Consider the following 24,809-nt stretch of genomic DNA (forward strand, 5'->3'; position numbering starts at 1 on the left):
GGACGCAGCACACCACAATGATGCGGCCGACCCTATCTGACCGATAGTGGAGGGCGCCCCCAGAGAGGTCCAGGCACCTGAAACGCATCTTCAGCATGCCAAAGCATCTCTCTGTCACTCCCCTTGTCGTTACATGGGCATCATTGTAGCGGTTCTCCGCCTCATTGTATGGCCTCCGTATAGGCGTCATCAGCCACGATCGCAATGGGTAGCCCCTGTCGCCCAGCAACCAGCCCCTCAGCCGGGGATGGCGTCCCTCGTACATGCCGGTGTTGGATGACCGCGACAACACGTATGAGTCGTGTACACTGCCCGGGTAACGGGCGCAGACGTGCAGGATCATCATGTGGTGGTCGCAGACCACCTGTATGTTCATCGAATAGGTCCCCTTCCTATTGATGAACACGGCCATGTTATCTGCAGGTGGAGTTTTTCGAGGAGGACACTAAGATGATTGATGCAGGTAGGGCAGTAGATGTTGTCTATATGGACTTCAGTAAGGCCTTTGACAAGGTCCCTCATGGTAGACTAGTACAAAAGGTGAAGTCACACGGGATCAGGGGTGAGCTGGCAAGGTGGATACAGAACTGGCTAGGCCATAGAAGGCAGAGAGTAGCAATGGAGGGATGCTTTTCTAATTGGAGGGCTGTGACCAGTGGTGTTCCACACGGATCAGTGCTGGGACCTTTGCTCTTTGTAGTATATATAAATGATTTGGAGGAAAATGTAACTGGTCTGATTAGTAAGTTTGCAGACGACACAAAGGTTGGTGGAATTGCGGATAGCGATGAGGACTGTCGGAGGATACAGCAGGATTTAGATTGTCTGGAGACTTGGGCGGAGAGATGGCAGATGGAGTTTAATCCGGACAAATGTGAGGTAATGCATTTTGGAAGGTCTAATGCAGGTAGGGAATATACAGTGAATGGTAGAACCCTCAAGAGTATTGAAAGTCAAAGAGATCGAGGAGTACAGGTCCACAGGTCATTGAAAGGGGCAACACAGGTGGAGAAGGTAGTCAAGAAGGCATACGGCATGCTTGCCTTCATTGGCCGGGGCATTGAGTATAAGAATTGGCAAGTCATGTTGCAGCTGTATAGAACCTTAGTTAGGCCACACTTGGAGTATAGTGTTCAATTCTGGTCGCCACACTACCAGAAGGATGTGGAGGCTTTAGAAAGGGTGCAGAAGAGATTTACCAGAATGTTGCCTGGTATGGAGGGCATTAGCTATGAGGAGCGATTGAATAAACTCGGTTTCTTCTCACTGGAACGAAGGAGGTTGAGGGGAGACCTGATAGAGGTATACAAAATTATGAGGGGCATAGACAGAGTGGATAGTCAGAGGCTTTTCCCCAGGGTAGAGGGGTCAATTACTAGGTGGCATAGGTTTAAGGTGCGAGGGGCAAGGTTTAGAGTAGATGTACGAGGCAAGTTTTTTACGCAGTGGGTAGTGGGTGCCTGGAACTCGCTACCGGAGGAGGTAGTGGAAGCAGGGACGATAGGGACATTTAAGGGGCATCTTGACAAATATATGAATAGGATGGGAATAGAAGGATACGGACCCAGGAAGTGTAGAAGATTGTAGTTTAGTCGGGCAGCATGGTCGGCGCGGGCTTGGAGGGCCGAAGGGCCTGTTCCTGTGCTGTACATTTCTTTGTTCTTTGTTGGAGGCTAGCACCTGGCCAGGTGGACCAACTCACTTGCCCTCGCACCCCCCCTCCCCGGCACGGACCCTCCATCCTCCTCCCCGGCACGGACCCCCCCATCCCCCTCCCCGGCACGGACCCCATCCTCCTCCCCGGCACGGACCCTCCATCCTCCTCCCCGGCACGGACCCCCCCATCCTCCTCCCCGGCACGGACCCCCCCCCCATACTCCTCCCCGGCACGGACCCCCCCCCCATACTCCTCCCCGGCACGGACCCCCCCATCCCCCTCCCCGGCACGGCCCCCCATCCTCCTCCCCGGCACGGACCCCCCATCCTCCTCCCCGGCACGGACCCCCCCATCCTCCTCCCTGGCACGGACCCCCCCATCCTCCTCCCCGGCACGGACCCCCCCCCCCATACTCCTCCCCGGCACGGACCCCCCCATCCCCCTCCCCGGCACGGCCCCCCATCCTCCTCCCCGGCACGGACCCCCCATCCTCCTCCCCGGCACGGACCCCCCCATCCTCCTCCCCGGCACGGACCCCCCCCATCCTCCTCCCCGGCACGGACCCCCCCCCATCCTCCTCCCTGGCACGGACCCCCCCCCATCCTCCTCCCCGGCACGGACCCCCCCCATCCTCCTCCCCGGCACGGCCCCCCATCCCCCTCCCCGGCACGGACCCCATCCTCCTCCCCGGCACGGACCCCCCCCATCCCCCTCCCCGGCACGGACCCCCCCCATCCCCCTCCCCGGCACAGACCCCCCCATCCTCCTCCCCGGCACGGACCCCCCCATTCTACTCCACGGCACGGACCCCCCATCCTCCTCCCCGGCACTGACCCCCCCCTCCCGGCACTCCCCCGGAGCCCAGCCCACTCTAAACCCCCCCCCCCCCCCCCGCCGCGCACACACACACACACAACGCTAGACACACCTCTCCCCACACATTCCGATTGCGGCCACGCCATCGCCTCCCCAGCGGCCAACCCCCCAGGCCGTCACCCACCTCCACACTGGTGCTCCAGGTTCACGCCGATTAAAAGGAGGTTTGATTTACGTCGACGTGACCCGTCATCACGACTCCGAGCCGGTGTGGCCCGAGGGTCTTGACAGCTTCAACGCTGTGAGGCAGCAGTGCTAACCACTGCACCACCTTGCCCACCAGGTTGCACATTTATTAACGTTAGAAATTAGAATGGCTGAATTAATGTGAAACCATTTGGAGAACAGGATTTAAGTTAGCACAAATCTTCAACCTTAACAATTTGGCAGCAAGGTGGCGCAGTGGTTAGCATTGCTGCCTCACGGAACCGAGGTCCCAGGTTCGATTCCAGCTCTTGGTCACTGTCCGTGCGGAGTTTGCACATTCTCCCCGTGTTTGCGTGGGTTTCGCCCCCACAACCCAAAGATGTGCAGGGTAGGTGGATTGGCCACACTAAATTGCCCCTTAATTGGAAAAAATTAATTGGGTACTCTAAATTTATTTAAAAAAAAAACCAAAAAGCAAAACAATTAAACAGCTTTTGCGGGATTCTCCGACCTCCCGCCGGGTCGGAGAATCGCCGGGGGGCAGCGTGAATCCCGCCCCCACCGGCTGACGAATTCTCCGGCGGCTGGGATTTGGCGGGGGCGGGTATCGCGCCGCGCCAGTCAGCGGCCGCTGGCAGCGACCCCCCAGCGAACTCTGGCCCGCGATGGGCCAAGTTGCTGCCCGTTTACGGCTGTTCCCACCAGCGTAAATTAGCCTCTTCCGCGCCCGCCGGCGGGGCGCAAACCACTCCGGCGCCGCTCTAGCCCCTGAAGGTGCGGAGGATTCCGCACCTTCGGGGCAGCCCGACGCAGGAGTGGTTCACGGCTCTCCACGGTGCCGGGACCACCCGCCACGCCGGGTAGGGGAGAATCCCGCTCCTTAAGGCAGTAGCTGATCAGGCGGAACTTTGCCTGAGGAAAAGGGCAAAAAGACCCGAGGTGCTAATGTCCCTCACCGAGAACTGGAGCAGCAGAAGATGTAGAACCTGAAACAGACCAAGTTAGCCAAGCGAAAATCTGCCTCAAAGAGCGGAGGTTAGAGTTACAATTTCAGGCAAAAAAAGAGCAATGGGAAGGGCAGAAGAAAAAGGAGAAAAGGGAATTCAACAGAAAGAGAGAGAAGTCCATGAAGCAGTCCATATCCAGCAGCAAGATCTGGACAATCCAGGCTTGGGCTGACAAATGACAAGTAACATTCATGCCACACAAGTGCCAGGCAATGACCATCCCCAACAAGAGAGAATCTAACCATCATTCAATGGCATTACCATCACTGAATTATTAACTTCCTGGGAATTACCATTGATCAAAAACTGAACTGAACCAACCATATAAAAACTGTGGCTACCTGCCGAGGTCAAAGGCTAGGAACCCTAGTGAGTAACTCACCACCTGACCCCCCAAAGCCTGTCCATCATCTACAAGGCACAAGTCAGGAGAGTGATAGAATACACTCCACTTACCTTGATGACTGCAACACCCAACAATACTCAAGAAGCTCGACATAATCCAGGATAAAGCACCGCGCTTGATTGGCACCCCCACGCATGCACATTAGCAGCAGTGTGTACTATCTACGAGTTGCACTGCATTCAACAAGGCTCCTTACACAGAACCTTCCAAACTTATGACTGTTACCATCTAGAAGAATAAGGGCAACAGACAATGGGAACACCACCAATTTCCCCTCCAAGCCACTCCTCATCCAGATTGGAACTATATTGTCGTTCTTTCACTGTTGCTGGTTCAAAATCCTGGAACTCTCTCCATGGCAGCACTGTGTGTTTACCTACGGGGTTCAAAAGAGCAGCTCATCACCACCTCAAGGACAAATTGGGATGGGCAGGGAATGCTGGCCATCTCTTGAATTAATTTAAAAAACAAAGTACCCATATGAAGCATCAAAGAGCAGTGAAATGAAACAGTTTAAATTGGTGAGTAAAACATTGTCTTTACGTATTGGAGAGGCTGTAGAAATTTAAATTTCCCTTGTTCAGAGAGCTTTGATTTCTCAAAGTATTCCCAGTCAGTACCACGATTTGATGAAGATGACATTGAATCGTTCTTCATGCCCATTGAGAAGGTTACAGGTAAGTTAAAGTGGTCTGCAGAGATTTGTACTTTCTTAATGCAAGGTGGGCTAACAAGTAAAGTCCAAGTAAACCCTGTTGTTTCCCCTGCAAACTATGAACCAATGAAAAATGCTATCCTAAGTACTTATGAGTTAGTGCCGAAAGAACTTTCCCAGAGATTTCAGCACTCTTGCAAATCACATCTTTCTCAAATTCAAAGGACTTAAACAATTGGCATTTGACCTGTGAATGCAAATGCTCAAAGTTGACCACGGATTAAGAGAGGTAATCCTGTTAGAGGAGTTCAAAGGTTGCCTCCAACACCACCTTACAGTAGAGGAACAAAAGAGTTTCAAAATCCAGAGAAGCAACTATCAGGCCTTGGTGAGGCCATACCTTGAGAATTGTGTGCAGTTTTAGTCTCCTAGTTTGAAGAAGGACATTCTTGCTATTGAGGGTATTCAGCGAAATTTCACCAGACTAATTCCCGGGATGGCAGGACTGGCATATGACGAAAGATTGGATAGACTGGGCTTGTACTCACTGGAGTTTAGAAAAATGAGGAAGGATCTCATAGAAACATGAACAGAGGGATTCTCCGCAATCGGCGCGATGGCCTGACGCTGGAGTCAAAAACGGCGCGAACCACTCCGGCGTCGGGCCGACTGGAAGTAGTGGAATTGTCCGCACTTCCGGGGCTAGGTGGATGCCAGAGGGGTTGGCGCTGTGCCAGCCAGCACCGAAGGGACTGCGCGAGTGCGCGCATGTGCCTAAGGGCCAGCGCGATCCCGCGCATGCGCAGAACCGCCGGCGTATTCTGGCACATGTGCAGGGGGGTGCCTTCTCTGCGCCGGCCATGGCTGAGCCCTACAGGGGCTGGCGCAGAAGGAAGAAGTGCCCCCCTCGGGACAGGCCCGCCCGCAGATCGGTGCCCCCCCCCCCCCCCCCCCCCCCCCCCCCAGGGTCAGATGCCCCCGAGGACCGCCCCAGTTGACTTACCTGCCAGGTCCCGCTGTGTGGGACCATATGTAATCCATGCCGGCGGGACTGGCCAAACATCGACGGCTACTTGGCCCATTGGGGCCTGGAGAATTGCCGGGGGGGGCCGCTGCCAATGGCCCCCAACCGCCGTGGCGTGAACACCGCCCCCGCCCGAAAACCGGCGGCAGAAAATACGGCAGCTGGCGGGGGGGGGGGGGGGGGGGGGGATTCTCCGACCCGGCCCGGCGGGGGGCGGGGGGGAAGAGTCGGAAAATCCCGCCCGTAAAACCCTGATGGGACTAAACAGACTAGATGCGGAAGAATATTCTTGATGTTGTGGACATCCAGAACTAGGGGTCACAGCCTAAGAATAAGGGGTAAGCCAATCAGGACTGAGATGAGGAAGAACTTCTCTCAGAGAGTTGTGAACTTGAGGAATTCTCTACCACAGAAAGCTGTTGGGGTCAGTTCATAGAACATAGAGCATACAGTGCAGAATGAGGCCGTTCGGCCCATTGAGTCTGCATCGACCCACTTAAGCCCTCACTTCCACCCTATCCCCGTAACCCAATAACCTCTCCTAACCTTTTTTGGTCACTAAGGCAATTTAGAATGGCCAATCCATCTAACCTGCACGTCTTTGGACTGTGGGAGGAAATCGGAGCAAAGAACCAAGAACAAAGAAATGTACAGCACAGGAACAGGCCCTTCGGCCCTCCAAGCCCGTGCCGACCATACTGCCCGACTAAACTACAATCTTCTACACTTCCTGGGTCCGTATCCTTCTATTCCCATCCTATTCATATATTTGTCAAGATGCCCCTTAAATGTCCCTATCGTCCCTGCCTCCACTACCTCCTCCGGTAGTGAGTTCCAGGCACCCACTACCCTCTGCGTAAAAAACTTGCCTCGTACATCTACTCTAAACTTTGCCCCTCTCACCTTAAACCTATGCCCCCTAGTAATTGACCCCTCTACCCTGGGGAAAAGCCTCTGACTATCCACTCTGTCTATGCCCCTCATAATTTTGTATACCTCTATCAGGTCGCCCCTCAACCTCCTTCGTTCCAGTGAGAACAAACCGAGTTTATTCAATCGCTCCTCAGAGCTTATGCCCTCCATACCAGGCAACATTCTGGTAAATCTCTTCTGCACCCTCTCTAAAGCCTCCACATCCTTCTGGTAGTGTGGCGACCAGAATTGAACACTATACTCCAAGTGTGGCCTAACTAAGGTTCTATACAGCTGCAACATGACTTGCCAATTCTTATACTCAATGCCGCGGCCAATGAAGGCAAGCATGCCGTATGCCTTCTTGACTACCTTCTCCACCTGTGTAGCCCCTTTCAGTGATCTGTGGACCTGTACTCCTAGATCTCTTTGACTTTCAATACTCTTGAGGGTTCTACCATTCACTGTATATTCCCTACCTGCATTAGCCCTTCCAAAATGCATTACCTCACATTTGTCCAGGTTAAACTCCATCTGCCATCTCTCCGCCCAAGTCTCCAGACAATCTAAATCCTGCTGTATCCTCAGACAGTCCTCATCGCTATCCGCAATTCCACCAACCTTTGTGTCGTCTGCAAACTTACTAATCAGACCAGTTACATTTTCCTCCAAATCATTTATATATACTACAAAGAGCAAAGGTCCCAGCACTGATCCGTGTGGAACACCACTGGTCACAGCCCTCCAATTAGAAAAGCATCCCTCCATTGCTACCCTCTGCCTTCTATGGCCTAGCCAGTTCTGTATCCACCTTGCCAGTTCACCCCTGATCCCGTGTGACTTCACCTTTTGGAGGAACCGGAAGAACCGGAGGAACCCACGCACGCACTGGAAGAACATACAGACTCCGCACAGACAGTGATCCGGCAGGGAATCGACCCCCCCCCCCCCCCCCCCCCCCCCCCCCGGGCCTACTTTGTTGCGCGGCAGGCCCCTGAACCCCCACGCCATGTTGCGTAGGGGCTGGCGCGCTGAAGAAGTCCCCTGCGCGTGCGCAGGTTGGCGCGGTGCCCATTTGGCGCCCGGAAGGGAGGCTGGAGAGGGGTGAACCGCTCCAGCGCCATGCTGGCCCCCTGTGGGGGACAGAATCGGTCGTCCCGATGCCCGTTTTGCGCCGTCGTGAAACGCGACGGCGTTCACGACGGCACAAACACTTACTCTCCATTTTGCAGAATCGCCCTCATTGTGTTTAGCTTAATGAGATGATGTAGTTAATGGGAGGAGGCGGGGGCTGAAGCAGTCACATGCAGAAGTAGTCAGATGTTAGGTTTTGGAGTTTCAGTTCGGTTAAAGATTTGACTGGGGACAGGACAGGAGCAATTTTTCAGGCTAATAGTTTAAACAGTAGTTTGAGACCGGCAAGAATCTGCAAGCTGGGTCGTGAAGGATATCGCTTTCACAAAGTGACTTATCCAACAATTATTCCTGAGTCTGCTAACTGAATTTAAAAGTGGATTTTGATCTGAACTCTGTTTTGTTTGGGTGGAGATACAAGATAGCCGATAGAAATTAATGTTTCATCGTCATTGTTAATAATTGTTTAACTGCTAATTGTAAGCTATATTTCTGTGATGTTAGAGTATGTTTAAGACTGTTTTAATAATAAAATTTGTTTTTAATATGCCATATGCCTATTTATGCATGGAATCACTCTTCGAGCGAAGTATTCTTCCTCACAGTCTTCCAAATTAAATAAAATATTGAGGCTTCTGTCCAGTATCCTAGCAATTGTTGAGGGCTGGTCCGGGGACTGTAATATGATACAAGCACACTCCATCGAATAGTGACCATGAATTGAAACTCTTCACAGAGTTTCCCTCTTTGGACATATTGTGCTAAGATAAGTTGCACTCTCATAACCACTGCGCTAGCTGACATTACCTAACTAGAAAAATCAACGTGGGGTCTTTGTGTGATGTGGTGCAATACTCACTGGGCCAATAGGAGGCCTAACATTCAAAGCATGTTTGTTGCTGATTGATTTTTATATGCATATAAATTTGAGTTAAGGATCGGACCAGACTCTGTCAGGCGTCAAAGACAAAATACAATGGATGCTGGAAATCTGGCAGCATCTGTGGAGAAGGAAACAAGAGTTAATACATCAGAACTCACCCATATCTATCCTGATTAATAGTAAGGGGCATCTGATGGGAATGTCCTTACTTATAATTTACTCCTCAAATCAGTAGGTTTAGCACAGCGGGCTAAACAGCTGGCTTGTAATGCAGAACAGTGCCAGCAGCGCGGGTTCAATTCCCGTACCGGCCTCCCCGAACAGGCGCCGGACTGTGGCGACTAGGGGCTTTTCACAGTAACTTAATTGAAGCCTACTTGTGACAATAAGCGATTATTATTATTATTATTATTATTATTATTATTATTATTATTATTCAGAACATCGAATGTCAGATGTCACAATTTTATTATGTGTGTAATAATTACAAGATCCAATTGGAGTTCAAATAACATCAAATCGGAACTTATCATCAAAACCAGACATTAGGGTGTTCCAAAGATGAAACTATTACAATAAACTATGACTAAAGGAAGCCTTCAGTTTATTTTCAAATTATAATGCTGAAGTATCAGTTGCAAAAATTGTTTTGATGTTCAGCTGGTCATTTTTCTTCACAGAGTGTTCTTATCACTTGGACAAAAGGTTTCAAAGCAAGTGGGGTGGAGGGCTCAGATGTGGTGAAGCTGCTACGCAAGGCCATCGACAAGAGAGGGGTACGTTTAATACCAAATAAAACAAGATAAACTGTTAGATCATGACTGATATGCTATTTGATATGGACACTGAAGCAAGAATTTCAAGAAGGATAATGACAGGGCTAATGTCACTGATATAGGATTAAAGTATTGATTGAATAATATGAATGTTCGTTATCCTATCCCTATGCATCAACTTTGTTGGATACAATTCATTGGACACCTGTCATGTACTTGTGCCTAGCCCACACTTCAGCTGAGGCTTGAGGCCTAATGGTTACAGCATTAAGGAGGCCGTTCAGCCCATCGTACCTGTGCTGGCTGTCTAAATTCACCTAGTATCACTTCCCTACTACTTTCTCATCGCCCTACACATTCTTCCTTTTCAGATAATAAGCCAATTCCTCCTCGAAAGATCTGATTGACCCTGCCACACTGTCAGGTGGGATATTCTAGATCCTAACCACTCACTGTGTGGAAAAATATTTCTTCATTTTCTTTATTGCCGTTGCTTCTTTTGCCAATTTCTCTGTGCCCTCTGGTTCACGATCCTTCCACCAGTAGAAACAGTTTTTATATTATCTGTCCAGATCCCTCTTGATCTAACTATGTCACTGAAGTTCTTCATCACTGGAATCATTCCATGAATCTTTTCTGCACTCTTTCTGCACCTTCAGATCCACATTAATTGTGACCCAAACTATCATTTTTAAAGCTTCTCCACTTACTGAAGTTAAACTGAGTGACCTATTGTTGCTGTGCTTATCTTTACACCCTTTTCTGAACAATGGTGCAAGATTTGCAATTCTTCAGTCCTCTGGCTCCACCCCTGAGATGCCCCGTGCGAGGGGCAAGGTTTAGAGGAGATGTACGAGGCAAGTGTTTTACACAGAGGGTAGTGGGTGCCTGGAACTCGCTGCCGGAGGAGGTGGTGGAAGCAGGGACGATAGTGACATTTAAGGGGCATCTTGACAAATACATGAATAGAGGGAAGTGTAGAAGATTTTAGTTTAGACGGGCAGCATGGTAGGCACGGGCTTGGAGGGCCGAAGGGCCTGTTCCTGTGCTGTACTTTTCTTTGTTCTTTATTAGGTTAGCTGCCAGTCTATTTTCATACTCTTTTCTTTGCTTCTCTTATTTGCTTTTTCAATTCCACTATCTTAAAGGTGCTATATAAATGCAAGTTTCTTTTGTGAGTCCCCATTCTCAGACCTGCGGTCTACACCAGTGAAAGACGATATGGAAAGAATGGCCTTCTCCACTACTGTAATAATTCTGTGACTATGGGACAGAGTAGAGGTTCTGTTGTCTCTTCCTCGACAGGAGATACTCACTTTTCTCCCAAATGACACCCTGTCAAATCAATAAGGTCCAGTGTAATGATGATAGAACCATAAAATAACACAACACAGAGAAAGGAATTCAGCCTCTCATATCTGTGCTGTCTCTTTGAAATTAGTCCCTTTTCCCCTCTTCTTTCCCCATAGCTCTGTGTTTTTTTCCCTTTAAATATTTGTCAAAATTTTTTCTTAAGTTGAATAAATCCCCTTTCAAACATTTCCAGATCATCACAATTCTCTGGTTATCCACCTTCTTCCACTGAAAACGGTTTATCCTTATTTATTCCGACAAAATCATTCACGATCTTGTCCACCTTTATCAAATCTCTGCATAACCTCCTGTCCTCTAAGAACAATCCCAGCTTCTCCACGAACTGAAGTCCTTCAACTCTGCAACAATTCTAATAAATCGCCTCTGCATTCTTTTTAAAACCTTGAATTATTTATTAAGTTGTGGTGACCAGAATTGAATATGATACTAAGCTGAGACACTGAGCTAATGTTTTACAAAGATTTTGAGCCATCTCCTTGCATTTGTATGCCAATTCCCTTAGATTCCTGGGATGGCAGGTTTGTCGTACGAGGAGAGATTGGGTCAGCTGGGCCTGTATTTCGAAGAATGATCGGGGATCTAATTGAAACGTGTAACATTCTGACAGGGCTGGGCAGACTGGATACGGGGATGTTGTTTCCTCTAGCTGGTGGAGTCTAGAACCAGGGTGGATGGAGGCCTACCCACTACTAGACTCCTCTATTAGCCATGCAAACCTCTCAATTGACTACATTTTGCTCATGAAAGAGGCATAGACCCAGTATAATTATTTATTTTGGTTCATTTAAACTCAGTAACGAACAAATCACCATTCTAAGAATCCCTATTAATCCCTGAATCCTGAATTCCTAAATCACACAAAGTTGGTTTGCAGGTGCAGCAGATAATCAAGAAGGCAAATGGAATTTTGTTCTTCATTGCTAGAGGGAAGTTTAAAAACAGGGAGATTATGTTTCAGCTGTATAGGGTGCTGGTGAGGCCACACCTAGAGTACTGTGCACAGTTTTGGTCTCCTTACTTGAGAAAGGAGGTACTGGCACAGAAGAGGATGCAGAGGAGATTCACTAGGTTGATTCTGGAGTTGAGGATTGGCTTATGAGGAGAGACTGAGTAGACTGAGACTATACTCATTAGAATTTGGAAGAAATTCTAGAAACATATAAAATTATGAAGTGTCATGTGAGAGTACCTTTAAGAAATGGGTGTTTATAAATGGGGGTGTATATAAATATCTGTAGTGAGAGTACCTTTAAGAAATGGGTGTTTACTATTGCAGTGATGTTAGAGAGTGGGTGGAGCTGGGCTGTCTGTCAGCTTTTTACTTTTGTTTTAGGCTTTTTGCTGCAGGGTGTGTTTTTAGGTTCGTTTTCAGTGTTGGAGCTGAAGCCAGACCAAGCAGGTGTACTGCTGTTCTCTCTGCCATCAAAAGACTATCTCTTGATCATTTGGTGAATTCAGAATTATAAATGTTTTCAGGAGTGACTTTAACCTGATGTGCTTCTGGTAAAAGGTGTTTTTAAGTCATATGGATGTTACAAGGAAAGCTTAAAGGATTACTTTGTGTTGTAGTCTTTTGGGGTTGTATTTGAATTGATGGTTGTGAAGATGCTCACTATGTTTTAAAAAGGTTAACTTGAGTTCATGGAATAAACATTGTTTTGCTTTAAAAAATACTTTTCCATTTCTGCTGTACCACACCTGTAGAGTGGGCCGTGTGCTCCCATACCACAATCTATTAAAAGTTATGGGTCAGGTGAACTCCATGGTACACTTTGGGGTTCTCTAAACCCTGGCCCATAACAAATGTGAATAGATAAGGTTGAAGCAGGGGACTTCCAGTTTGAGCCGTGGGGATATGCTGCAACTGTACAGTACCCTGGTGAGACCACATTTGAAGTATTGTATGCAGTTCTGGTCACCTCATTATAGGAAGGATGTGGAAGCATTGGAAAGGGTGCAAAGGAGATTTACCAGGATGCTGCCTGGATTGAAGGGTAGGTCTTATGAGGAAAGGTTGAGGGAGCTAGCGCTTTTCTCATTGGAATGAGGATGAGAGGCGACTTAATAGAGGTTTTTCTGATGATGAGGGGATAGATAGAGTGGACGTTCAGAAACTATTTCCTCGGGTGGATGCAGCTGTTACAAGGGAGCATAACTATAAGGTTCAGGGTGGGAGATATAGGAGGGATGTCCGAGATAGGTTCTTTATTCAGAGAGTGGTTAGGGTGTAGAATGGACTGCTTGCTGTGATAGTGGAGTCAGACACTTTAGGAACTTTCAAGCGGTTATTGGATAGGCACATGGAGCACACCAGAATGACAGGGAGTGTGATAGCTTGATCTTGGTTTCGGACAATGCTCGGCACAACATCGAGGGCCGAAGGGCCTGTTCTGTGCTGTACTGTTCTATGTTCTATCTGGCGCCTGGGATGGGGGCCACCAAGCTAGCTGGGTGAGCTAGCTCTCGGAAGTGCAGTGGGGGGTGTGCATATGTTTGGTTTAGGAAAGGGATTGGGTTACAGGGTGTTGTTGCAAGGGGGGGAGTAGGTGAATGTTCTGCTGGCAAGGGAGAGACTCGGGCTGAGGGACAGAGAGGAGGTCGGGGGCCGGGGCTGCCTGGGAATGGGCCGGTGGAAGCGCAGACCACGGGCTGGTGGCGGACCTAAAAAAGGGGATGACTGATTGGTAGAGGTTGGGGGCAATGAGCCCCCCAACTGGGCTGATCAGCTGGAATGTGTTAAATGGGCCGGTCAAAAGGGCTTGTGTGTTCGCGCACCTTAAGGGATTGAAGGCGGACGTGGTGATGTTGCAGGAGACGCACTTTAAGGTAACGGACCAGGTTAGACGGAGGAAAGGCTGGGTCAGCCAGTTGTTTCACTCGGGACAAGATTCAAAGACTAGAGGGGTCGCGATCCTGATCAATAAGCGGGTGGTGTTGAATAGTCTCGGACGTGGGAGGTCGGTATATTATGATCAGTGGAAACTGGAGGGGGTGCAGGTGGTATTAGTGAATGTATATGCGCTAAAATGGGATGATGTGGAGTTTATAAAGAGGATGCTGGGGAAGATACTGGACCTGGACTTGCACAGGTTGGTCATGGGAGGGGACTTCAATACAATTATGGACCCGGGCTTAGACCGGTCAAACTCAAAAATGGGCAGGGTGCCAGCAATGGCAAAGGAACTAAGAGGGTTCATGGAGTTGATGTGAGGGGGGTGGATCCATGGAGGTTTGGGCAGCCAAGGGCGAAGGAGTTCTCCTCCTGCTCACACGTGCATAAAGTGTACTCCCAGATTGATTTCTTTATTTTGAGCAGGGTCTTTCTAGCTGGGGTAGTGGACAGGGGGTACTCGGCGATCACAATCTCAGACCATGCATCGCACTGGGTTGACCTGCAGGTTAGTAAAGACAGTAACCTAAATTTCCCAACGGTGGACAGAGAACGGGTAGAAGTGCTGGGGGCTTGAAGGCCATGCAGAAGGGTAAGGCCCCGGGTCTGGAGGGGTACCCAGTGGAGTTCTGATTCCACTGATTCTTAAGCGGGACAAGAACCCGGAGCTGTGTGTCCTACAGGACGATCTCTCTGCTGAATGTGGATGCCAAGTTGCTGGCCAAAATCTTGTCCTCCAGGATTGAGGACTGTGTTCCGGACGTTATTGGGGAGGACCAGACGGGGTTTGTTAAGGGCAGGCAGTTGGTGGCCAATGTAATGTGGTAGTACCAGGTATTGCGGTACCTGAGAGGTGGATGACCATTGGTTAGACCCAGGAGTCTACCATTGGCTGATGTACATAGCTCCGCCCTGAGAGGCGGAGTATAAGAACTGGTGTGGTCCCAGCAGCCTTCACTTTCTGTATTGAAGCTGCTGGGGAAGAGTTCTAGCAGATTAAAGCCTTCAGTTATGAATCACTTTAGCTTGAGAGTAATTGATTGCGCATCAATTTAATCTGCTACAACTTCAGTTGAAAGGATGGATCGCCGTATCAAACCGGAGTGCCTTCAGCTCAGCCCCCACGCGGACAATTCTGCTACTATTTTCAAACATTGGCTGGCGTGCTTTAAGGGCTACCTCGACACGGCTGCCAACACCCCCATGGAAGGACAAAAGATGCATCTCCTACGCTCACGGGCCAGCCCTGGGATCTACCCTCTTATCGAGGAGGCGGCGAATTATGCTGCCGCAATCGAGCTGTTAGAAGAACATTCTATCCGCCCTGTGAACCAGGTCTACGCTCATCACCTGCTGGCGACTAGGAGGCAAAGCTACGAGGAAACGTTGGAAGACTTCTACCGGGCGCTGCTGGTGCTGGGCCGAAACTGGCTGCCCGCCACTTTCGGAAAACGAGCACACGGAACTTTTGATTAGGGATGCTTTCGTGGCAGGTATGACCTCCCCGATATCCACCGAAGGCTCCTAGAAATGGACACTCTGGGACTTGCAGAGGCACGGGCCCTGGCAGGGTCCATGGACGTTGCCGATAAAAACGCGCTGTCCTTTGCTCCCGATCGCGCGGCGGCCCCCTGGGCTGCGTGGCACCCCATAGCGGCAGCCCCTCAGATCTTCTCCCTGACCCCGCAAGCCTGCGCGGCGAGATGGCCCGCTAACGCCGCCGGACACCGCTGTTTCTTCTGCGGGCAGGCGAATCATCCCCGCCCGCGCTGCCCGGCCCGCACCGCAAAGGGTGCGGCAAGAAGGGCCACTGTGGGGGTCTGCCAGGCCCGCGCCGTGGCCGCGGTCTCCAACGACTATCGGCAGCCCTCCTTTCAGGCCCCGACCGCCCAACACTCACCACCACCCCCCTATCCTAAGGCCACGTGCGACCCTCGGGCGCGGCCATTTTGCCCCCCGGACACCACGCTGGACGGGAGGCCACCGCCATTTTGTCCCTCGCCGCCGCCATCTTCTTCATCGTGCGACCCATGGGTGACGCCATCTTGGATGGGCCCCCAGGCCCCCAGCACAGCAGACTACATGCTGCCAGACCAGAACTCTCCATTACTTCAGCTGGCCTCGGTGACTCTGGACCAGAGTCGGCCCTGGACGCTTGCGAAAGCTACAACGACGATCTCCATCAACGGCCACGAGACGTCGTGCTTGATTGACTCTGGGAGCTGGGAAAGCTTTGTTCACCCTGACACGGTAAGCCGCTGTTCTCTTGTCACCCATCCTGTAAATCAAAGGATCTCCCTGGCCTCCGGGTCACACTCGGTGGAGATAAAGGGGTTCTGCCTAGCAAACCTCACTGTCCAAGGCAGGGAATTCCACAATTTTCGCCTGTACGTCCTGCCGCACCTCTACGCAGCCACCCTCCTTGGGCTGGATTTCCAGTGCCATTTGCAAAGCCTGACTTTTAAATTCGGCGGGCCTATACCCCCCCTTACTGTCTGCGGCCTCGCGACCCTTTAGGTCGATCCGCCTTCCCTGTTTGCGAACCTCACCCCGGATTGCAAACCTGTCGCCACCAGGAGCAGACGGTACAGTGCCCAGGACCGGACCTTTATCAGGTTGGAGGTCCAGAGGCTGCTGAGGGAAGGGGTCATCGAAGCGAGCAACAGTCCCTGGAGAGCTCAAGTAGTGGTGGTAAAGACCGGGGAGAAACATAGGATGGTCATTGACTACAGTCAGACCATCAACAGGTTTACGCAGCTGGATGCGTACCCTCTTCCCCTGTATAGCCGGCCTGGTGAACAGGATTGCGCAATACAAGGTTTTCTCCACGGTGGATCTCAAGTCTGCCTACCACCAGCTACCCCTCCGTAATGGTGACCGCCAGTACACTGCCTTCGAAGCAGATGGGCGGCTCTATCACTTTTTAAGAGTTCCCTTCGGTGTCACGAACGGGGTCTCGGTCTTCCAGCGAGAGATGGACCGAATGGTTGACCGGTACGGGTTACGCGCAACGTTCCCGTATCTGGATAACGTCACCATCTGCGGCCATGACCAGCAGGACAACGACACCAACCTCCGCAAATTTCTCCAAAAATCCTTAACCTGACATGCAATAAGGATAAATGCATGTTTAGCACCGTCTAGCCATTCTCGGCTACGTAGTGCGAATTGGAGTCATAGGCCCCGACCCTGGGCGCATGGAGTTCCCCCTCCCTCACTGCCCCAAGGCCCGAAAGCGCTGCATCGGTTTCTTCAGCTATTATGCACAGTGGGTCCCCAATTACGCAGACAAAGACTGACCCCTGATCCAGTCCACAACCTTCCCCCTGTCAAAGGAGGCCCGCCAGGCCTTCAGCCGCATCAAAGCAGACATTGCAAAAGCCATGATGCGCGCCATCGACGAGTCCCTCCCCTTCCAGGTCGAGAGCGATGCGTCCGACGTAGCTCTGGCGGCCACCCTCAACCAAGCGGGCAGGCCCGTGGCTTTCTTCTCCCGCACTCTCCATGCTTCCGAAATTCGCCACTCCTCGATCGAAAAGGAGACCCAGGCCAGAGTGGAAGCTGTGTGACACTGGAGGCATTACCTGGCCGGCAGGAGATTCACTCTCCTCACGGACCAACGGTCGGTTGCCTTCATGTTCGATAATGCACAGCGGGTCAAGATTAAGAACGACAAGATCTTGCGGTGGAGGATAGAACTCTCCACCTTCAATTACGAGATCTTGTACCGTCCGGGGAAGCTGAACGAGCCTCCTGATGCCCTGTCCCGCGGCGGCACTTGTGCCACCGCACAAGTGGACCGCCTCCGATCCCTCCACGAGGACCTTTGCCACCCGGGGGTCACTCGTTTTTTTCATTTTATCAAGACCCACAACCTGCCCTACTCCATCGAGGAGGTCAGGACAGTCACCAGGGACTGCCAAATCTGCGCGGAGTGCAAACCGCACTTCTACCGACCAGAGAGGGCGCACCTGATAAAGGCTTCCCGTCCCTTTGAACGCCTCAGCATGGATTTCAAAGGCCCCCTCCCCTCCACCGACCGCAACACGTACTTCCTTAACGTGATTGACGAGTATTTCCGGTACCCATTCGCCATCCCCTGCCCAGACATGACCACGACCACCGTCATCAAGGCCCTCCAGGGTATCTTTACACTGTTCGGTTTCCCCGCATGCATTCACAGTGATAGGGGGTCCTCCTTTATGAGTGACGAACTGCGTCAATTCCTGCTCAGCAAGGGCATCGCCTCGAGCAGGACGACAAGTTACAACCCCCGGGGAAACGGGCAGGTAGAGAGGGAGAACGGAACGGTCTGGAAGACCGTCCTGCTGGCCCTACGGTCCAGGAATCTCCCAGTCTTCCGCTGGCAGGAAGTCCGGATGGAGTGGCTCTCCACTCCATCCGGTCACTGCTCTGTACAAGCACGAATCAGACACCTCACGAACGTCTCCTTGTTTTCCCCAGGAAGTCCTCCTCCGGGACCTCGCTCTCAACCTGGCTAGCGACACCCGGACCCATCTTGCTTTGGAAACATGTGAGGGCGCACAAGTCGGACCCGTTGGTCGAGAGGGTCCACCTGCTGCACGGCAACCCCCAGTACGCCTACGTAGAGTTCCCTGACGGCCGCCACGACACGGTGTCCCTTCGGGACCTGGCGCCCGCCGGAACCCCACGCGCACCCGCACCATTGCCCCCACCCCCACCCTCCCCACAGCACCTAACTGGAGGGTCAGTACTCCCGCCGCTCCTGCCTAGGCCCGAACACACACCGACTGCCCCTACAGGCGCCTTCCCCCCCCTGTCCACCTTTTGCCCCAACAGCGCCGCTGTCTAGGGGTGACGAAGCTGCCTGGGAGGACGACATCACGCTCCCGGAATCGCAACCGCCGGGACCCCCATCAGAATCACCGCCGAAGCCCAGACGCTCCAGAAGGACGACTAGGCCACCCGATCGCCTGATTGCTGCACCATGAACACTTTGTTATTGCCCTCGACATCACGGTACCTCCATACCTGGTCATACCATGCGAAGGGCGACTATTAACGCTGGCCATCACCCTGCCGGGCTATTTTTTAACAGGGGGTGAATGTGGTAGTACCAGGTATTGCGGTACCTGAGAGGTGGATGACCATTGGTTAGACCCAGGAGTCTACCATTGGCTGATGTACATAGCTCCGCTCTGAGAGGCGGAGTATAAAAACCGGTGCCGTCCCAGCAGCCTTCACTTTCTGTATCGAAGCTGCTGGGGAAGAGTTCTAGCAGATTAAAGCCTTCAGTTATGAATCACTTTGTCTTGAGAGTAATTGATTGCGCATTATGTAAGAAGGCTGTTAAATGTGATCATGATGCACCCGGAAGGCAGGTAGGTTGAGGTAGTAATCGCAATGGATGCAGGAAAGGCAGATCGGGTAGAATGGGACTATCTGTGGGAAGTACTGGGACGGTTCGGATTCGGGCGGGGCTTTATTGACTGGGTCAGGTTACTGTATCAGGCTACGGTGGCAAGTGTGCGGAAGAACAGGACAACTTCGGACTACTTTAGACTGCACCGGGGGGACAAGACAGGGATGCCCCCTCTCCCCACTGTTGTTTGCGCTGGCTATAGAGCCGTTGGCAATCGCTCTGAGAGCTTCAAGGGGCTGGAGGGGACTGGTCCGAGGGGGGGGGGGGGGGGGGGGAGCGTGGAGCACAGGGTTTCGCTCTATGCGGATGATCTTCTTCTGTACGTTTCGGACCCAGTAGAGGGGATGGAGGAAATCATGAAGATTTTAGGGGAATTCAGCCGGTTTTCGGGGTATCAGCTAAACATGGATAAGAGTGAGATGTTTGTGGTTCAGGTGAGGGGACAGGAGGGGTGACTGGGGGAGCTGCCATTCAGGTCAGTAGGGGGTAGTTTTAGGTACCTGGGCATCCAAGTGGCGCGGGAATGGGACCGGCTGCATAAATTGAATCTGGCCCGGCTGGTCGACCAAATGAAGGAAGATTTCCGGAGATGGGATGCGCTCCCGTTGTCGCTGGCCGGGAGGGTACAAACGGTGAAAATGACGGTCCTCCCGAGGTTCCTATTTGTATTTCAATGTCTTCCCATTTTTATTCCGCGCTCCTTTATAAGCGGGTCAACAGGGTGATCATGGGCTTCGTTTGGGCGGGCAAGACCCCACAGGTAAGGAAGGTAATGCTCGAGCGGAGCCGGGGAGAGGGCGGGCTGGCACTGCCAAATTTTAGTAATTATTACTGGATGGCTAACATAGCCATGATCAGGAAGTGGGTGATGGGTGGGTGGGGGGTGGTCAGCGTGGGTGCGTACGGAGGCGGCTTCTTGTAAGGGCACCAGTCTGGGGGAGTTGGTAACTGCGCCTCTGCCGCTCCCGCCGGCGCAGTACTCCACCAGCCCCGTGGTGGTGGTGGCCCTGAGAGTTTGGGGCCAGTGGAGGTGGCATGTGGGAGCGGTGGTAGCATCGGTCTGGGCCCCAATTTGTGATAACCACCAGTTTGCCCCGGGGAGTATGGATGGGGGGTTCCGGGTATAGCGGAGAGCGGGGATTGAGAGGATGGGGAATGTGTTCAGAAAATGGAGCTTTCCGAGTGTGAGGATGCTGGAGGAAAAGATTGGGCTGGCAAGGGGAAACAAATTCTGGGGCATCATTCTCCGACCCCCCCGACGGGTCGGAGAATGGCCGTTGGCCGCCGTGAATCCCGCCCCCGCCCCCGTCAAAGTCTCCGGTACCGGAGATTGGGTATTTACCGGCAGGACCAGGCGGCGTGGGCGGGCTCTGGGGTCCTGGGGGGGGGGGGGGGGGGGGCGCGGGGCGATCTGGCCCCGGGGGGTGCCCCCACGGTGGCCTGGCCCCGCGGGGCGATCGGGGCCCACCGTTCCGCAGGCGGGCCTGTGCCGTGGGGGCACTCTTTCCCTTCCGCCTCCGCAACGGTCTCCACCATGGCGGAGACGGAAGAGACTCTCCCCACTGCGCATGCGGGGGAAACTGTCGGTGGCTGCTGACGCTCCCGCGCATGCGCCGCGTTTCCGCGCCAGCTGGCGGGGAAACAAACGCCATTTCCGCCAGCTGGCGGGGAGGAAATCCGTCCGGCGCCGGCCTAGCTCCTCAATGTCGGGGCTAGGCCGCCAAAGGTGCGGAGCATTCCGCACCTTTGGGACAGCGCGATGCCCGTCTGATTGGCGCCGTTTCTGGCGCCAGTCGGCGGACATCGCGCCGTTGGGGGAGAATTTCGCCCCAGATACTTGCAGGTGCGGGGCTTTTTTCGTAAACAGGTGGCAACTTTCCCGCTCCTACCGCTGAGGGGGATTCAGGACAGGGTCATTTCCAGAGTGTGGGAAGAGGAGGGAAGCGTTTCGGACATCTATAAGGCGCTTATGGGGTCGGAGGAGACGCAGACCGAGGAGCTGAAGCGTAAGTGGGAGGAGAAGTTGGGAGGTGAGATAGAGGATGGTTTATGGGCAGACGGGTTGAGTAGAGTCAACGCGTCTGCAACATGTGCCAGGCTCAGCCTGATACAATTTAAGGTTATGACCGGGCTCACGTGACAGTGGCCCGGATGAGCAGATTCTTTGGGGTGGAGGACAGGTGCACAAAATGCACGGGAGGACCAGCGAACCATGTCCACATGTTTTGGACGTGTCCAAAGCTTAGGAGATTTTGGCAGGGGTTTGCGGACGTCATGTCCACGGTTTTAAAAACAAGGGTGGCATTGAGTCCAGAGGTGGCGATTTTTGGGGTGTCGGAAGACCCGGGAATCCAGGAGGAGAAAGTGGCGGATGTTCTGGCCTTTGCTTCCCTGGTAGCCCAGAGACGGAAACTATTGGCATGGAGGGACCCAAAGCCCCCGAAATCGGAAACCTGGCTATCGGACATGGTTAGCTTTCTCTGTATGGAGAAAATTAAGTTCGCCTTGAGAGGTTCACTGTTAGGGTTCACCCGGAGGTGGCAACCGTTTGTCGACTTCCTTGCGGAAAATTAATCGTCAGCAGACGGAAGGGGGGGAGCAGTTTAGGTTAGAGTAGGGGGGTAATAAGGGTGGGACCTGTACGAAAGGTAAACGGTTTTTGCACTATGTTTATGGTTTCATCTATTTTGTCTATTTTGTTGTTATTTCGATACCAAGAACACCTCAATAAAATGTTTATTAAAAAAAAAAAGATTGAAGCAGGGAGGTTGTTTCCACTGGCAGGTGAAACTAGAACTAGGGCATAGCCTCAAAATAAGGGGGAGCAGATTGAGGACTGAGTTGGGGAGGAATTTCTTCACCCAAAGGGTTGTGAATCTGTGAAATTCCCTGCCCAGTGAAACAGTTGAGGCTCCCTCAAAGATAGATCGATTTTTGAACCATAAAGGAATTAAAGGTTATGGTGAGCGAGTGGGGAAGTGGAGCAGAGTCCACAAAAAGATCAACCATGATCTTATTGAATGACGGAGCAGGCTCGAGGGGCCAAATGGCATACTCCTGCTCTTTAGTTCTTAAAATGTGCTGGGAATATGCAGAGGTGAGGTGACATTTCATACAGTTGGGAAGATCCATTGGGAGAGGGAGATGAAGGAGACTGATTACACGGTTGAAGAGCAGAAAGGCTGGCAGACAGTTTTATTTATTATTTAATGGGATGTGAAACAGGATGTGGGCATCACTGGCGAGGCCAGCATTTATTGCCCATCCCTAATTGCCCTTGAACTGAATGACTTGTTAGGCTGTTTCAGGGCACAGAGAGGAAACATCTTTTAATTCATTTGGTCCCTTCATTATAAATAGGCATAGCCTGACCACTGCCCAAAGCTCATTTAGATACAATCTGGCCCTTGAGCCATGTGCTCGATGTTTGTGCAGGCTCGGAAAGTTGCAGCCTAGGGGTCCCACGGTTAGCCTCATGCCCACTAATGAAGGGCAGGCAACTGATGTGCTTCAGCTGACTCAATATCAATCTCTGTGTGTTCTAATTAATCTATAAATTCATTCTTTTGCTGAACTGGTTTGCTGGCTGAGAGTTGTTTATTTGTTCGTCCCAAGGACTATGACGTAGATATCATGGCTGTGGTGAATGACACTGTTGGCACCATGATGACCTGTGGATTTGATGACCGGCGCTGTGAAGTTGGCCTCATTATAGGTAAAGACATTAAATAACTTTTGGGTGTAACAATGAATATCACACCAAAACATCCCAGGTTCAATTCCAGGACTGACTTCAACTGGGAAGTAGGCAAGGTGACTGATCTCGTACTCCATGGTGCAACATTAACGGCAAGGCAACGGGAGACCTGGGGCGCGATTCTCCGCTCCCCCGCCGGTTGGGAGAATCGCCCGGCGTGCCATTTTCCCCCGCAACACCGGTCCGACGCCCTCCCGCGATTCACCCAAGCGGCGATAATGGCCCCGTCGAGATCTGCGCGGCACAGGCCGGAGAATTGCCTGGGACACCCAAAATGGCGATTCTCCCGCTATTCTCCGGCCCGGATGGGCCAATCGGCCTGCCCAAAATGACTGCTTCCGGCCGGCGCCATCCACACCTGAGGCGGGATTCTCCGACCCCCCTGCCGGGTTGGAGAATCGCCGGGGGCTGGCGTGAATCCCGCCCACGCCGGTTGCCAAATTCTCCGGCACCGGATATTCGGCGGAGGTGGGAATCGCACCGCGGCGGATGGTGGCCCCTCCCCACCCCCCGGCGATTCTCCGGCCCGCGATGGGCTGAAGCCCCGCTGCTGGAATGCCTGTCCCGCCGGTGTGGATTAAACCATCTTTTGAACGGCGGAACAAGGCAGCGCGGGCTGGCTCCGGGGTCCTGGGGGGGGGGGCGAGGGGCGATATGTCCCCGGGGGTGCCCCCACGGTGGCCTGGCCCGCGATCGGGGCCCACCGATCCACGGGTGGGCTTGTGCCGTGGGGCACTCTTTTCCTTCCGCCTTCGCCAGGGTCTCCACTATGGCGGAGGCAGAAGAGACCCCCTCCACTGCGTATGCGCGGGGATGCCGTGAGCGCTCGCTAACGCTCCCGCGTATGTGCCGCACGGCAAAGGCATTTCCGCGCCAGCTGGCGGGGCAGAAATCTGTCCGGAGTGGGCCTAGCCCCTCAAGGTGAGGGCTCGGCCCCTCAAGATGCGGAGGGTTCCGCACGTTTGGGGTGGCGCGATGCCGGACTGATTCGCGTCGTTTTTGGTGCCGGTTGACGGACATCGCGCCGATTGCGGAGAATCACGCCCCTGGTCACTGCCGGCGGGAACAGCGCAGGAACGCTGGGGGGGGGGTGGCCTGTGGGGGGGCGAGGGGGGTTCTTTCACCGGGGTAGGACTCAAAAGGGGTCTGGCCCGCGATCGGTGCCCACCGATCGGCGGGCCGGCCTCTCTGAACGAGGACCTCCTTTCCTCCGCGCCCCGCAAGATCCATCCGACATCATCTTGCGGGCCAGCCTCGGGGAGGACGGCAAACACGCATGCGCGGGGGGTGACGCCAGTTACGCAGCGGATGACGCGGCTCCGCTTTTATGCGGCACCAATGCCCGGTGCGCGCTGACGACGCTGCTTTCGCGACACGCCCCCCGAGTTTCTTGCGGCCTCAATCCTAGCCTATTTTCGGGCCTTGAATTGGTCGAGAACGGGGCCGTTTCACGCCGTCGTGAACCTCGACGGCGTTCACGACGGCGTGGGCGCTTAGTTGCAGGAGCGGAGAATCGCGCCATGAGCTCACTACTGCTGAGGGTGACTGGCAATAAATGGTCAAGGTGACAAACAACATTTAACTATTTGTCCACCTTATGAGATAGTTGGTGCAGAATCCCTGATAATTCACCGTTAATGCCTGGAATACTCAAAAACTGCGAGGTGCAAAGAAACGACACACACCGAGGGCGAGGAAAACCCACCCCACCCAATCCTGATCCCGAGTGCGAGTAAACATCCCCCTTCCCACCCCCCTGCATGCCTGAGTGCAAGGAAACTCTATGCCAGCCGCCCATGCCTGAGTGTGAGGAAACATCCCCACCACTGAGTATGAGGAATCCCCCACCACTGAGTGTGAGGAAAACCCCCCATCACTGAGTGCGAGGAAACGCCCCCATCACTGAG

General features: G+C 52.8%; 1 protein-coding gene across 1 annotated transcript in view; it reads left to right on the plus strand.

The window, feature by feature from the left end:
* The window catches only part of hk1 (hexokinase 1), a 328,092-nt gene that overhangs the window by 122,670 nt on the left and 180,613 nt on the right, over positions 1–24,809 (plus strand). The window contains exons 5-6 of the mRNA XM_072478763.1: positions 9,382–9,477; positions 22,761–22,860. Of these exons, the coding sequence (XP_072334864.1) occupies positions 9,382–9,477; positions 22,761–22,860 (196 nt within the window). The remainder of the gene's footprint in view (positions 1–9,381; positions 9,478–22,760; positions 22,861–24,809) is intronic.

The sequence above is a fragment of the Scyliorhinus torazame genome, chromosome 16 (genome assembly GCF_047496885.1).
Source record: "Scyliorhinus torazame isolate Kashiwa2021f chromosome 16, sScyTor2.1, whole genome shotgun sequence".
In the NCBI taxonomy this organism is placed as follows: domain Eukaryota; kingdom Metazoa; phylum Chordata; class Chondrichthyes; order Carcharhiniformes; family Scyliorhinidae; genus Scyliorhinus; species Scyliorhinus torazame.